General features: G+C 47.4%; 1 protein-coding gene across 1 annotated transcript in view; it reads left to right on the forward strand.

Moving 5' to 3' along the window:
* The window catches only part of LOC121567672 (SH2B adapter protein 2-like), a 48825-nt gene that overhangs the window by 25418 nt on the left and 7006 nt on the right, over positions 1-16401 (forward strand). Inside the window, exons 2-7 of the mRNA XM_045220932.1 lie at positions 8253-9210; positions 9938-10039; positions 10242-10333; positions 10646-10746; positions 10924-11100; positions 15729-15934. Of these exons, the coding sequence (XP_045076867.1) occupies positions 8284-9210; positions 9938-10039; positions 10242-10333; positions 10646-10746; positions 10924-11100; positions 15729-15934 (1605 nt within the window). The 5' untranslated portion in view covers positions 8253-8283. The remainder of the gene's footprint in view (positions 1-8252; positions 9211-9937; positions 10040-10241; positions 10334-10645; positions 10747-10923; positions 11101-15728; positions 15935-16401) is intronic.

A 16401-nucleotide genomic window follows, 5' to 3' on the forward strand; every position in this document is an offset into this window, starting at 1 on the left:
TCCAATTACATTGAATGAACTACAGGACAAAATACAAACCCTCCAACCCAAAAAGGCCTGTGGTGTTGATGGTATCCTCAATGAAATGATAAAATATACAGACCACAAATTCCAATTGGCTATACATAAACTCTTTAACATCATCCTTAGCTCTGGCATCTTCCCCAATATTTGGAACCAAGGACTGATCACCCCAATCCACAAAAGTGGAGACACATTTGACCCCAATAACTACTGTGTGATATGCATCAACAGCAACCTTGGGAAAATCCTCTGCATTATCATTTCCAGCAGACTAGTTAATTTCCTCAGTGAAAACAATGTACTGAGCAAATGTCAAATTGACTTTTTACCAATTTACCTTACGACAGACCACGTATTCACCTTGCACACCCTAATTGACAAACAAACAAACCAAAACAAAGGCAAAGTCTTCTCATGCTTTGTTGATTTCAAAAAAAGCTTTTGACTCAATTTGGCATGAGGGTCTGCTATATAAATTGATGGAAAGTGGGGTTGGGGGAAGAACATACGACATTATTAAATCCATGTACACAAACAACAACTGTGCGGTTAAAATTGGCAAAAAACACACACATTTCTTTACACAGGGCCGTGGGGTAAAACAGGGATGCAGCTTAAGCCCCACTTAAGCCCCACCCTCTTCAACATATACAGTGAGGGAAAAAAGTATTTGATCCCTTGCTGATTTTGAACGTTTGCCCACTGACAAAGAAATGATCAGTCTATAATTTTAATGGTAGGTTTATTTGAACAGTGAGAGACAGAATAACAATAAACAAATCCAGAAAAACGCATATCAAAAGTTTTATAAATTGATTTGCATTTTAATGAGGGAAATAAGTATTTGACCCCCTCTCAATCAGAAAGATTTCTGGCTCCCAGGTGTCTTTTATACAGGTAACGAGCTGAGATTAGGAGCACACTCTTAAAGGGAGTGCTCCTAATCTCAGTTTGTTACCTGTATAAAAGACACCTGTCCACAGAAGCAATCAATCAATCAGATTCCAAACTCTCCACCATGGCCAAGACCAAAGGGCTCTCCAAGGATGTCAGGGACCAGATTGTAGACCTACACAAGGCTGGAATGGGCTACAACACCATCGCCAAGCAGCTTGGTGAGAAGGTGACAACAGTTGGTGTGATTATTCGCAAATGAAAGAAACACAAAATAACTGTCAATCTCCCTCGGCCTGGGGCTCCATGCAAGATCTCACCTCGTGGAGTTGCAATGATCATGAGAACGGTGAGGAATCAGCCCAGAAATACACGGGACGATCTTGTCAATGATCTCAAGGCAGCTGGGACCATAGTCACCAAGAAAACAATTGGTAACACACTACGCCGTGAAGGACTGAAATCCTGCAGCGCCCGCAAGGTCCCCCTGCTCAAGAAAGCACATATACAGGCCCGTCTGAAGTTTGCCAATGAACATCTGAATGATTCTGAGGAGAACTGGGTGAAAGTGTTGGGGTCAGATGAGACCAAAATCGAGCTCTTTGGCATCAACTCAACTCGCCGTGTTTGGAGGAGGAAGAATGCTGCCTATGACCCCAAGAACACCATCCCCACCGTCAAACATGGAGGTGGAAACATTATGCTTTGGGGGTGTTTTTCTGCTAAGGGGACAGGACAACTTCACCGCATCAAAGGGACGATGGACGGGGCCATGTACCATCAAATCTTCCCTCAGCCAGGGCATTGAAAATGGGTCGTGGATGGGTATTCCAGCATGACAATGACCCAAAACACACGGCCAAGGCAACAAAGGAGTGGCTCAAGAAGAAGCACATTAAGGTCCTGGAGTGGCCTAGCCAGTCTCCAGACCTTAATCCCATAGATAATCTGTGGAGGGAGCTGAAGGTTCGAGTTGCCAAACGTCAGGCTCGAAACCTTAATGACTTGGAGAAGATCTGCAAAGAGGAGTGGGACAAATTCCCTCCTGAGATGTGTGCAAACCTGGTGGCCAACTACAAGAAACGTCTGACCTCTGTGATTGCCAACAAGGGTTTTGCCACCAAGTACTGTCATGTTTTGCAGAGGGGTCAAATTTATAACATTTTTGACATGTGTTTTTCTGGATTTTTTTGTTGTTATTCTATCTCTCACTGTTCAAATAAACCTACCATTAAAATTATAGACTGATCATGTCTTTTTCAGTGTGCAAACGTACAAAATCAGCAGGGGATCAAATACTTTTTTCCCTCACTGTATATCAAAGAATTGGTGAGGGTACTAGAACAGTCTGCAGCACCCGGCCTCACCCTACTAGAATCTGAAGTCAAATGTCTACTGTTTGCTGATGATCTGGTGCTTCTGTCACCAACCAAGGAGGGCCTACAGCAGCACCTAGATCCTCTGCACAGATTCTGTCAGACCTGGGCCCTGACAGTAAATCTCAGTAAGACAAAAATAATGGTGTTCCAAAAAAGGTCCAGTTGCCATGACCACAAATACAAATTCCATTTAGACACCGTTGCCCTAGAGCACACAAATAACTATACCTCGGACTAAACATTAGCGCCATAGGTAACTTCCACAAAGCTGTGAACGATCTGAGAGACAAGGCAAGAAGGGCCTTCTATGCCATCAAAAGGAACATAAAATTTGACATACCAATTAGGATCTGGCTAAAAATACTTGAATCAGTTATAGAACCCATTGCCCTTTATGGTTGTGTGGTCTGGGGTCCGCTCACCAACCAAGAATACACAAAATGGGACAAACACCAAATTGAGACTCTGCATGCAGAATTCTGCAAAAATATCCTCAGTGTACAACGAAAAACACCAAATAATGCATGCAGAGCAGAATTAGGCCAATACCCGCTAATTATCAAAATCCAGAAAAGAGACGTTAAATTCTATAACCACTTAAAAGGAAGCGATTCCCAAACCTTCCATAACAAAGCCATCACCTACAGAGAGATGAACCTGGAGAAGAGTCCCCTAAGCAAGCTGGTCCTGGGGCTCTGTTCACAAACACAAACAGACCCCACAGAGCCCCAGGACAACAACAACAACACAATTAGACCCAACCAAATCATGAGAAAACAAAAAGAGAATTACTTGACACATTGGAAAGAATTAACAAAAAAAACAAAGCAAATTAGAATGCTATTTGGCTCTAAACAGAGAGTACACAGTGGCAGAATACCTGACCACTGTGACTGACCCAAACTTAAGGAAAGCTTTGACTATGTACAGATAGTGAGCATAGCCTTGCTATTGAGAAAGGCCGCCGTAGGCAGACCTGGCTCTCAAGAGAAGACAGGCTATGTGCACACTGCCCACAAAATGAGGTGGAAACTGAGCTACACTTCCTAACCTCCTGCCAAATGTATGACCATATTAGAGACACATATTTCCCTCAGATTACAGAGATCCACAAAGAATTCGAAAACAAACCCAATTTTGAAAAACTCCCTTATCTACTGGGTGAAAAACCACAGTGTGCCATCAAAGCTGCACGATTTGTGACCTGTTGCCACAAGAAAAGGGCAACCAGTGAAGAACAAACACCATTGTAAATACAACCCATATTTATGTTGATTTATTTTTACTATCTACTTCACTTGCTTTGGCAATGTTAACATATGTTTCTCATGCCAGTAAAGCCCTTAAATTGAAATTGAAATTGAAGAGAGAGAGAGAGAGAGAGAGAGAGAGAGAGAGAGAGAGAGAGAGAGAGAGAGAGAGAGAGAGAGAGAGAGAGAGAGAGAGAGAGAGAGAGAGAGAGAGAGAGAGAGAGAGAGAGAGAAGTAGTAGTAGAGAGGGGAGGAGGAGTAGAGAGGAGGAGGAGTCTCCCTCCTCTCCTCCTACCTCCCCCCTCTCATCCTCTCATCACCCTCCTCTCCTCCTACCTCCCCCCTCTCATCCTCTCATCACCCTCCTCTCCTCCTACCTCCCCCCTCTCATCCTCTCATCTCCCTCCTCTCCTCCTACCTCCCCCTCTCATCACCCTCTTCTCCTCCTACCTCCCCCCACTCATCCTCTCATCACCCTCCTCTCCTCCTACCTCCCCCTCTCATCCTCTCATCTCCCTCCTCTCCTCCTACCTCCCCCTCTCATCTCCCTCTCCTCCTACCTCCCCCTCTCCTCCTCTCATCTCCCTCCTCTCCTCCTACCTCCCCCCTCTCATCCTCTCATCACCCTCCTCTCCTCCTACCTCCCCCTCTCATCCTCTCATCTCCCTCCTCTCCTCCTACCTCCCCCTCTCATCTCCCTCTCCTCCTACCTCCCCCCTCTCCTCCTCTCATCTCCCTCCTCTCCTCCTACCTCCCCCCTCTCATCCTCTCATCACCCTCCTCTCCTCCTACCTCCCCCTCTCATCCTCTCATCTCCCTCCTCTCCTCCTACCTCCCCCTCTCATCTCCCTCTCCTCCTACCTCCCCCCTCTCCTCCTCTCATCTCCCTCCTCTCCTCCTACCTCCCCCTCTCATCCTCTCATCACCCTCCTCTCCTCCTACCTCCTACCTCCCCCTCTCATCCTCTCATCTCACTCCTCTCCTCCTACCTCCCCCTCTCATCTCCCTCCTCTCCTCCTACCTCCCCTCTCATCCTCTCATCTCCCTCCTCTCCTCTCCTCCTACCTCCCCCTCTCATCCTCTCATCTACCTCCTCTCCTCCTACCTCCCCCTCTCATCTCCCTCCTCTCCTCCTACTTCCCCCCTCTCATCCTCTCATCTCCCTCCTCTCCTCCTACTTCCCCCCTCTCATCCTCTCATCTCCCTCCTCTCCTCCTACCTCCCCCTCTCATCCTCTCATCTCCCTCTCCTCCTACCTCCCCCTCTCATCCTCTCATCTCCCTCCTCTCCTCCTACCTCCCCCTCTCATCACCCTCCTCTCCTCCTACCTCCCCCCACTCATCCTCTCATCACCCTCCTCTCCTCCTACCTCCCCCTCTCATCCTCTCATCTCCCTCCTCTCCTCCTACCTCCCCCTCTCATCCTCTCATCTCCCTCCTCTCCTCCTACCTCCCCCCTCTCATCTCCCTCTCCTCCTACCTCCCCCTCTCCTCCTCTCATCTCCCTCCTCTCCTCCTACCTCCCCCTCTCATCCTCTCATCACCCTCCTCTCCTCCTACCTCCTACCTCCCCCTCTCATCCTCTCATCTCACTCCTCTCCTCCTACCTCCCCCTCTCATCTCCCTCCTCTCCTCCTACCTCCCCTCTCATCCTCTCATCTCCCTCCTCTCCTCTCCTCCTACCTCCCCCTCTCATCCTCTCATCTACCTCCTCTCCTCCTACCTCCCCCTCTCATCTCCCTCCTCTCCTCCTACTTCCCCCCTCTCATCCTCTCATCTCCCTCCTCTCCTCCTACTTCCCCTCTCATCCTCTCATCTCCCTCCTCTCCTCCTACCTCCCCCTCTCATCCTCTCATCTCCCTCTCCTCCTACCTCCTCCTCTCATCTCCCTCCTCTCCTCCTACCTCCCCCTCTCATCCTCTCATCTCCCTCCTCTCCTCCTACCTCCCCCCTCTCATCCTCTCATCTCCTTCCTCTCCTCCTACCTCCCCCTCTCATCCTCTCATCACCCTCCTCTCCTCCTACCTCCCCTCTCATCCTCTCATCTCCCTCCTCTCCTCTCCTCCTACCTCCCCCTCTCATCCTCTCATCTCCCTCCTCTCCTCCTACTTCCCCCTCTCATCCTCTCATCTCCCTCTCCTCCTACCTCCCCCTCTCCTCCTCTCATCTACCTCCTCTCCTCCTACCTCCCCCTCTCATCTCCCTCCTCTCCTCCTACTTCCCCCTCTCATCCTCTCATCTCCCTCCTCTCCTCCTACTTCCCCCTCTCATCCTCTCATCTCCCTCCTCTCCTCCTACCTCCCCCTCTCATCCTCTCATCTCCCTCTCCTCCTACCTCCTCCTCTCATCTCCCTCCTCTCCTCCTACCTCCCCCCTCTCATCCTCTCATCTCCCTCCTCTCCTCCTACCTCCCCCTCTCATCCTCTCATCTCCTTCCTCTCCTCCTACCTCCCCCTCTCATCCTCTCATCTCCCTCCTCTCCTCCTACCTCCCCCTCTCCTTCCCTCCACATCCTCTGACATTCCTCTAGATGTGGTTTTATCTCGGGTGGGCGGCATTACAAACATGTCTTTACATCTTGAAAGAAGGTGCTAGATGGATGCTCCCTGAAACAGCTGTGTGTACTGGAAGTTGTTCTCCTGGGCTCAGTCTGGGTCCTTCATGTGATCTGATTTAATCTAGCTCAGTTGGCTCTCTACCAAGCACAAGGCTTCAGTGTGGAGAGATGAGAGGAGGAGAGAGGAGAGGAGAGGAGAGGAGAGGAGAGGAGAGGAGAGGAGAGGAGAGGAGAGGAGAGGAGAGGAGAGGAGAGGAGAGGAGAGGAGAGAGAGACAGAGACAGAGACAGAGACAGAGACAGAGACAGAGAGATGATAGAAAGAGAGAGAGAGAGAGAGAGAGAGAGAGAGAGAGAGAGAGAGCGAGAGAGAGAGACAGAGAGACAGAGAGACAGAGAGACAGAGAGACAGAGAGACAGAGAGAGAGAGAGACAGAGAGACAGAGAGACAGAGAGAGAGAGAGAGAGAGAGACAGAGATACAGAGAGACAGGGAGAGAGACAGAGAGAGAGAGAGAGAGAGAGAGAGAGAGACAGAGAGAGAGAGAGAGAGAGAGAGAGAGAGAGAGAGAGAGAGAGAGAGAGAGAGAGAGAGAGAGAGAGACAGAGAGACAGAGAGAGAGAGAGAGAGAGAACTTGGGATCAGAACTGCAGACTTGTTCCAGGAATTAGTTCCAGTCAGAGGAGGAAAGTTGTGTGATAAGATGATGTATGTTTTTGAAAATGACAAAAGCTGCAGGAGGTGATGGAGGGGAGCTGTGTATAGTATAGCTGTGTATACAGCTCATTTCTTCACCTGGATTGTAACTGTAACTTTGTGTCGGTTGAGAAATTAAAACAACACTTAATAACAAAACGACCCCAAATCCATTGGGTCTAAATCTCCACCTGTAGTCTGCAGAGAGCCCCATGCAGTAAAGACCTCCACCTGTAGTCTGCAGAGAGCCCCATGCATTAAATACCTCCACCTGTAGTCTGCAGAGAGCCCCATGCATTAAGGTGTATAGGGGCTAGAGGATTGAGCTGACACTTTGGGAGCTAGCTGAATTGGAGTGTTGGGTTTTTTCTCTGCATAACAAACCACAGAGAGAGAGTTGACATTTTAGTCATTTAGCAGACACTCTTATCCAGAGCGACTTACAGGAGCAATTAGGGGTAAGTGCCTTGCCCAAGAGCACATCGACATATTTTTCACCTAGTTGGCTCTGGGATTCGAACCTTTCGGTTACTGGCCCAACAGTCTTAAACGCTAGGCTACCTGGAGAGTTGGAGAGAGAGCGTTTGTGTGTGATCCGATGTGGTTCAGCACAGCCTGGGCCTGGCACGGGCCAGAGAGGGAGGGACAGGGCTGAGTCATACACCCAGTGAGGCAGAGAGAGATGGGGGGATGAGAGAGGGATGAGAGAGGGATGAGAGAGGGATGAGAGAGGGATGAGTATCTTCAGTAGCAGAGGAGGAATAAGGCTGCCTACAGGCAAAGGGGAAAGAGGGAGAAAGAACTCAGGAGGAACAGATGAGTTTAGGCATTGGAATGATAGATTTCTAGCTGACAAACGGATAGTTCTTATATTTTTCTAAATTCCTCTTTAATTGGATTGTTTTTAGCTGATGAACAAACATTTATCTGTGCTTGAGTCATCTGTAGAATTCCAAACCAAACACTGCTACTAAACATAAATGGATAAAGATGTATTTTTGATTAGATGAACACAGCAGGATAAACATTTTTAAAAGGAAATCATTTTCTGCAGATTCAATCTAGGCCCTAGTCATGTCCATATCAATAACCTCTTTACAACAGATGATGTCAGCTGGTATGAGCCGTGTGATTGTGATATGTGTCAGTGCTGCAGGGCTGTGTGGAGAGATCGTTCTTCCGTAGAGAGAGGAGGACTGGGGCTGTCGCCTCTATTTAGGGAAATGACAAACACGCTCACGATCTCCCAGCCTCAGCAGTCTGTTTTCATTCCCACGTCTTCTGTTGTTCACACGACAGGGACTGTTATTCTGTTGGCGCTTTGTCATTGTAAATGCTAGGATCCACACATTCTCACTGTAATGTCTCTTTCCCTGCTATTGGTGACAGACCCCCCCCACACACACTCTCTCTAACATCTCTCTCTCTTCCTTCCCCTCTCTCTTCTCTCTCAGCCTCTCCCGGGCGGGTTGGCATGGCCCAGTGATGAACGGCGCGGTGGTGCCAGGCAGCCCGGAGTTCTCGTGCCCGCTGCCCGACTGGCGAGAGTTCTGCGAGCTCCATGCCCGCGCCTCCGCCTCCGACTTTGCCCACAAGTTCCGCCGCTTCCTGACGGAGAACCCTTGCTACGACTCCCCAGGCGCCGACAGCAGCTTCTCGCAGCACTTCGCCAGACACTTCCTGGAGTGTTTCTCTGCTGCTCTTGCCCAGGCCAGGGACCACCAGGCCTCGCTCTCGCCAGGGGACGACGGCTCCAACGCTCCCCCCAAATACAGCATCGTTCCCTTCCTGGGCATCCAGGGCTGCCCTCTGCCCTACAGACACAACGACCTCTACCAGCGGCGCAAGGACGCCGGTGCCTCTTGCGAATCCCTGGACAGTATGGACAGTGGAGGTTTAGGAGTAGGAGGGATAGGGGGAGGGAGTTCCTCCTCCATGACCACCTCCCGCGCCGCCCAGCCGGCCCACAAGCCCTCTGCTCTGGGCCAGTCTCGCAGCTCGGAGGACGTGTCAGTGGGACACCCCAAGGCCCGCTTCAAAAAGGGATTCTCTCTGAGGAACATGAGTCTGTGTGTGGTGGACGGGGTGAAAGAGATCTGGCACCGCCACGCCTCCCCTGAACCAGACCCTGCGGGGGGATCCGGGGGGGCCAGAAGGGCCAACGGAGGAGTGGGAGGAGGGGAGCCAGGCGGGGAGAGATGGTCCCAGAGACTGCGTCTTCCCAGGGGGTCCCAGGGGCACAAGGCTGAGCTGCTGGAGATCCAGAGAGAGGGGGCGCTGCGCTACATGGTGGCTGATGACACTAACTGTATGGGGGCGGCTCAGTGGCAGAAGTGTAGGTTGCTGCTGAGGAAGACCAGGAGGGACGAGGGGGGTGACAAGTTCCTGTTGGAGTTCTACGTACCACCCAAGGTAGAGTTACAATATATGGACGTGGACACACACACACACACACACACACACACACACACACACACACACACACACACACACACACACACACACACACACACACACACACACACACACACACACACACACACACACACACACACACACACACACACACACACACACACACACACACACACACACACACACACACACACACACACACACACACACACACACACACACACACACACACACACACACACACACACACACACACACACACACACACACACACACACACACACACACACACACACACACACACACACACACACACACACACACACACACACACACACACACACACACACACACACACACACACACACACACACACACACACACACACACACACACACACACACACACACACACACACACACACACACACACACACACACACACAGACACACACACACACACACACACACACACACACACACACACACACACACACACACACACACACACACACACAGACACACACACACACACACACACACACACAGACACACAGACACACACACACAGAGCACTTTTCAATTGAAATCTAAAAGGAATGGGATCCATGTGTGTCTGTGTGTGTGTGTGTGTGTGTGTGTGTGTGTGTGTGTGTGTGCGTGTGCGTGCGTGCGTGCGTGCGTGCGTGCGTGCGTGCGTGTGTGTGCCTCTGTGTGTCCAACAGTCATCAAAGCCCAAGGTGAGCATCCCTCTGTCTGCCATCATGGAGGTGAGGACCACCATGCCCCTGGAGATGCCTGACAAAGACAACACCTTCGTCCTGAAGGTAAGGGTAAGAAACCACAACACTACCCTGTCTTCTACCTGTTTTACCTCTCACAACACTACCTTATGGACACTACCTGACCTGACAAACCAAACTAACTGCCTACTTGACTTTCTTGCAGTGTGTTCATAACTCTCTCTGTCTCTCCTCTGGACTCACACTGTAACTGTTCTGTTCTGTGGTTTGGTGTGTCTCTCCACAGGTGGAAAATGGAGGTGAATATATCCTGGAGACCATCGACTCGCTGCAAAAAAACTCCTGGGTCGCTGACATCCAGGACTGCATGGACCCTGGGTAAATGGAGGGATAAATATTTACTGTTCACTAAGGAGGAGGGAGGGAGGGAGGGAGGGAGGGGGAGGGAGAGGACTGAACAGCACACAGTCATTAATCACCCTGTAAGAGAGTTTTTGACAGATCCCCCTCTCACACAGTTTCACACTCTGTTACAGTGAGTTTGTCTGTTCAGTCCAGGCATGTTTTTGGACGGCCATAAACAGAAATACATTGTGTGTGTGTCCCTGTAGGTTTACCTGTATATGTGGTGTGTGTGGTGTGTGTGTGTGTGTGTGTGTGTGTGTGTGTGTGTGTGTGTGTGTGTGACAGGGACAGTGGAGATGACATTGAGCTGGCGTCATGTCCCCACGGCCAGGCGTCTAAAGAGTTTTCCATGGTGGCCTCCTGCAGCTGTGAGCTTCTTTCAGAGGGTGAGACTAAACACACACGCAAGGACACACGGACACACACACACACACATACACACACACACACACACACACACGTAACCTAACCTCACACATTGCCTTTTGAGAGGAAATGGATGTGCTGTCAATCTGGCTGCTGTGTAATGTATGTATCTTAATGTATGTTGTGTTTGTGTTCAGGTGTCCATCACGTCTCTGAGAGATCCTGTGGCTCAACAACAGCAGCAGCAGCAGCAGAACTGTACAGCGCCCCCTCTGTCCGCTGCAGAGAACTACCCTTCACCCAGCACCCCTCCCACGTCCCTCTGGAGCACTTCCTCCAGTCCCCAGAGGCCCGGGGGAAAAGCCCCACCACAGGTAAGCGGAACTGTAGCTCAGCTGGTAGATAGTGCTTTCAATGCCAGGATAGTCGGTTTGATTCCCGGGACCACCCATACGTAAACTGTATGTACGCATGACTGTCGCTTTGGATAAAACCAGGGGTGAATGTAAGGTGGTACGGTCCGGCATCCGTAAAAATAAATACGTACGGTACACCGTATCGGTAAAACATGAGCCTATCACAATAATTAAAAACAAAATGCCAAGAAAACTGTCGGCTATTACACCACTTTTTATCATTGGCAAATGTCAGAGGCATAAAAATGATTGTACATGTCTGTAAGTCGCTTTGGATAAAGGCGTCTGCTAAAATGGCATATTATTATTATTATTATCAATATAAAAATGATTGAATGAAAACGGGTGGTATAGCCTGCACAGAAGTTTGGCCTAGGCAGAGATGAGTTGCCGACACCGAGACACACAGACTGCAGTCATTACACCAGGGGTATCAACATTCCATGGGGGGCCGAGTGTCTGCGGGTTTTTGATTTTTCCTTTCAATTAAGACCTAGGCACTGTTTGAAGGCTGGAAATACACTGTACCAATACATTTAAACTCAGTTTTTCACAATTCCTGACATGTAATCCTTGTAAAATGTCCTGTCTTAGGTCAGTTAGGATCACCACTTTATTTTTAGAATGTGAAATGTCAGAATAATTGTATAGAGAGTGATTTATTTAAGCTTTTATTTATTTCATCACATTCCCAGTGGGTCAGAGGTTTACATACACTGAATTAGTATTTGGTAGCATTGCCTTTAAATTGTTTAAATTGGGTCAAACATTTCTGGTAGCCTTCCACAAGCTTCCCACAATAACATGGGTGAATTTTGGCCCATTCCTCCTGACAGAGCTGGTGTAACTGAGTCAGGTTTGTAGGCCTCCTTGCTCGCACACACTATTTCAGTTCTGCCCACAGATTTTCTATAGGATTGAGGTCAGGGCTTTGTGATGGCCACTCCAATACCTTGACTTTGTTGTCCCTAAGCCATTTTGCCACAACTTTGGAAGTATGCTTGGGGTCATTTGTCCATTTGGAAGACCCATTTCCGACCAAGCTTTAACTTCCTGACTGATGTCTTGAGATGTTGCTTCAATATATCCACATAATTTTCCTTCGTCATGATGCTATCTATTTTGTGAAGTGCACCAGTCCCTCCTGCAGCAAAGCACCCCCACAGCATGATGCTACCACCCCCGTGCTTCACGGTTGGGATGGTGTTCTTCGGCTTGCAAGTGCCCCCTTTTTCCTCCAAACATAACGATGGTCATTATGGCCAAACAGTTCTATTTTTGTTTCATCAGACCAGAGCACATTTCTCCAAAAAGTATGATCTTTGTCCCCATGTTCAGTTGCAAACCATAGTCTGGCTTTTTTATGGCGGTTTTGGAGCAGTGGCTTCTTCCTTGCTGAGCGGCCTTTCAGGTTATGTCGATATAGGACTCGTTTTACTGTGGATATAGATACTTTTGTATCTGTTTCCTCCATTATCTTCACAAAGTCCTTTGCTGTTGTTCTGGGATTGATTTGCACTTTTCGCACCAAAGTACATTAATCTCTAGGAGACAGAACGCGTCTCCTTCCTGAGCGGTATGACGGCTGCGTGGTCCCATGGTGTTTATACTTGCATACTATTGTTTGTACAGATGAACGTGGTACCTTCAGGCGTTTGGAAATTGCTCCCAAGGATGAACCAGACTTGTGGAGCTCTACAATTTTTTTTCTGAGGTCTTGGCTGATTTCTTTTGATTTTCCCATGATGTCAAGCAAAGAGGCACTGAGTTTGAAGGTAGGCCTTGAAATACATCCACAGGTACACCTCCAATCGACTCAAATGATGTCAATCAGCCTATCAGAAGCTTCTAAAGCCATGACATCATTTTCTGGAATTTTCCAAGCTGTTTAAAGGCACAATCAACTTAGTGTATGTAAACTTCCGACCCACTGGAATTGTGATACAGTGAATTATAAGTGAAATAATCTGTCTGTAAACAATTGTTGGAAAAATGACTTGTGTCATGCACAAAGTAGATGTCCTAACCGACTTGCCAAAACTATAGTTTGTCAACAAGAAATGTGTGGATTGGTTGAAAAACTAGTTTTAATGACTCCAACCTAAGTGTACGTAAACTTCCAACTTCAACTGTATGTCGCAAGTGGATGAACCTGCATGGGTAGCCTATTAAAGGAGACTTTTGAAGTGACTGTTTGACAATCAGATGAAATCATCATGACTGGTTGTGTTTATGCCACAATAAGAGGTTTAAAAGTTAAAAAAATTAAATTACAAATCTTTACAACTAGGCCCACAGAAATCATATTGAATTCATAGGGACTTTCATATATAATTCTATGATTAGGCCCATAAAAAATGTGGGTGCATGAACAAGCGTGTGCACATATAGGAGGTCCCGTACCCGGAATAAATGAATTCTACTTTCACCCCTGGATAAAAGTGTCTGCTTAATGGCATATCATTATTCTATATTAACACATACATACAATAGCAGTCAAATGTTTGGACACACCTACTCATTCAAGGGTTTTTCTTTATTTTTACTATTTTCTACATTGTAGAATAATAGTGAAGAAATCAAAACTATGAAATAACACATATGGAATCATGTAGTAACCAAAAGAGTGTTAAATAAATCTAAATATATTTTATATATGAGATTCTTCAAATAGCCATCCTTTGCCTTGATGACAGCTTTGCACACTCTTGGCATTCTCTCAACCGGCTTCATGAGGTAGTCACATGGAATGAATTTCAATTAACAGATGTGCCTTCTTAAGTTAATTTGTGGAATTTATTTCCTTCTTAATGCGATTGAGCCAATCAGTTGTGTTGTGATAAGGTAGGGGTGGTATACAGAAGATTTAGTCTTGCCATATAAGTCTTGCCATATAAGTCTATATTATGGCAAGAACAGCTCAAACAAGCAAAGAGAAATGACAGTCCATCATTACTTTAAGACATTAAGGTCAGTCAATACAGAACATTTCAAGAACTTTGAAAGTTTCTTCAAGTGCAGTCGCAAAACCCATCAAGCGCTATGATGAAACTGGCTCTCATGAGGACCGCAACATGAATGGAAGACCCAGAGTTACCTCTGCTGCACAGGATAAGTTCATTAGATTTACCAGCCTCAGAAATTGCAGCTCAAATAAATGCTTCACAGAGTTCAAGTCACAGACAGATCTCAACATCAACTATTCAGAGGGGACTGTGTGAATCAGGCCTTCATGGTTGAATTGCTGCAAAGAAACCACTACTAAAGGACACCAATAATAAGAAGAGACCTGCTTGGGCCAAGAAACACGAGCAATGGACATTAGACTGATGGAAATGTGTCCTTTGGTCTGGAGTACAAATTGGAGAGTTTGGTTCCGCTGTGGCTTTGTGAGACGCGATGTGGGTGAACGGATGATATCCGCATGTTTATTTCCCACCGTAAAGCATGGAGGAGGAGGTGTTATGGTGTGGGTGTGCTTTGCTGGTGACACTGTCTGTGATTTATTTAGAATTCAAGGCACACTTAACCAGCATGGCTACCACAGCATTCTGCAGCGATATGCCACCCCATCTGGTTTGGGCTTAGTGGGACTATCATTTATTTTTCAACAGGTCAATGACCCAACACACCTCCAGGCTATGTAAGTACTATTTTACCAAGAAGGAGAGTGATTGAGTGCTGCATCAGATGACCTGACCTCCACAATCCCCCGACCTCAACCCAATTGAGATGGTTTGGGATGAGTCGGACGGCAGAGTGAAGGAAAAGCAGCCAATAAGTGCTAAGCATATGTGGGAACTCCTTCAAGACTGTTGGAAAAGCGTTCCAGGTGAAGCTGGTTGAGATAATGCCAAGAGTGTGCAAAGCTGTCAACAAGGCAAAGTGTGGCTACTTTGAAGAATCTACCATCTTTGTTTAGCACTTTTTTGGTTACTACATGATTCCATATGTGTTATTTCATAGTTTTGATGTCTTCACTATTATTCTACAATGTAGAAAATAGTAAAAATAAAGAAAAACCCTTGAATGAGTAGGTGTGTCCAAACTTTTGACTGGTGTATACAGTGTATACAGTCATATCATTATTCTATATTAACACACACATTCGAAAAGTATTCAGACCCCTTGACTTTTTCCACTTTTTGTTACGTTACAGCCTTAATCTAAAATTGATTAAATAGTTTTTTCCCCTCATCAATCTACACACAATACCCCATAATGACAAAGCAAAAACAGGTTTTTAGAAATTCTTAGCACATTAAAAATATCACATTTACGTAAGTATTCAGACCCTTTGCTATGAGACTCGAAATTGAGCTCAGGTGCATCCTGTTTCCACTGATCATCCTTGAGATGTTTCTACAACTTGATTAGAGTCCACCTGTGGTAAATTCAATTGATTGGACATTATTTTGGAAAGACACACACCTGTCTAACACACACACACACACACACACACACACACATACACACATATATATATACAGTCATATTATTATTCTGTATTAACACAGATACAGTTAGTTTGAAGAGGTCAGAGGTCAGAGGGGGTGTGGTCTATCCTCTTTTTCTCCTCCCTTTAGGGGTTCCATGTGAGGGGGCAACCGAGACGGAGGCGGACCCCAGCCTGGCAGGCTACCCATGGTTCCACGGGACATTGTCACGCGTACGGGCGGCCCAACTGGTGCTGGCGGGCGGAGCTAGGAGCCACGGGCTGTTTGTGATTCGCCAAAGCGAGACACGGCCGGGGGAGTTCGTCCTCACCTTTAACTTCCAGGGCAAAGCTAAGGTGAGCCAATCACATGCAAGGCAACGCCAAGGTCAGCCAATCCCAGGCTATCTCTTCTTTCTCCCCTTCACATGCACTGATCTTAAAACACAAGATGCCAACTGATGGAAACAGGACAGGATGCCAACAGACTATTTCTAATTTCCCTGTTTAACCCAGACCATACTATTGATATGGATATTATAGGCATGCAAAGTGTATTGTAGGGTAGGCCAAATCCCAAATTGACCCCTAAGCCCTAAGCCCTATGCACTTGTGGAGATCTGAGAGGATTTGATTGGTATAAGCAATATGGTGTAACTTCCACCTAGCCTATCACAGGGCAAGGTGGAGCTATTACCATATTGCTTACACCTGTCAAATCCAGTCAGATCTCTACAAGTGCATAGGGCTTAGGGCTTAGGGCTTAGGGCTTGATTTGGGATTGGGTTGTATCCTCTGGTAGAGAGAGGAGTGTTCCTACAAAA

This window comes from Coregonus clupeaformis, chromosome 6 (genome assembly GCF_020615455.1).
Source record: "Coregonus clupeaformis isolate EN_2021a chromosome 6, ASM2061545v1, whole genome shotgun sequence".
NCBI classification, from domain to species: domain Eukaryota; kingdom Metazoa; phylum Chordata; class Actinopteri; order Salmoniformes; family Salmonidae; genus Coregonus; species Coregonus clupeaformis.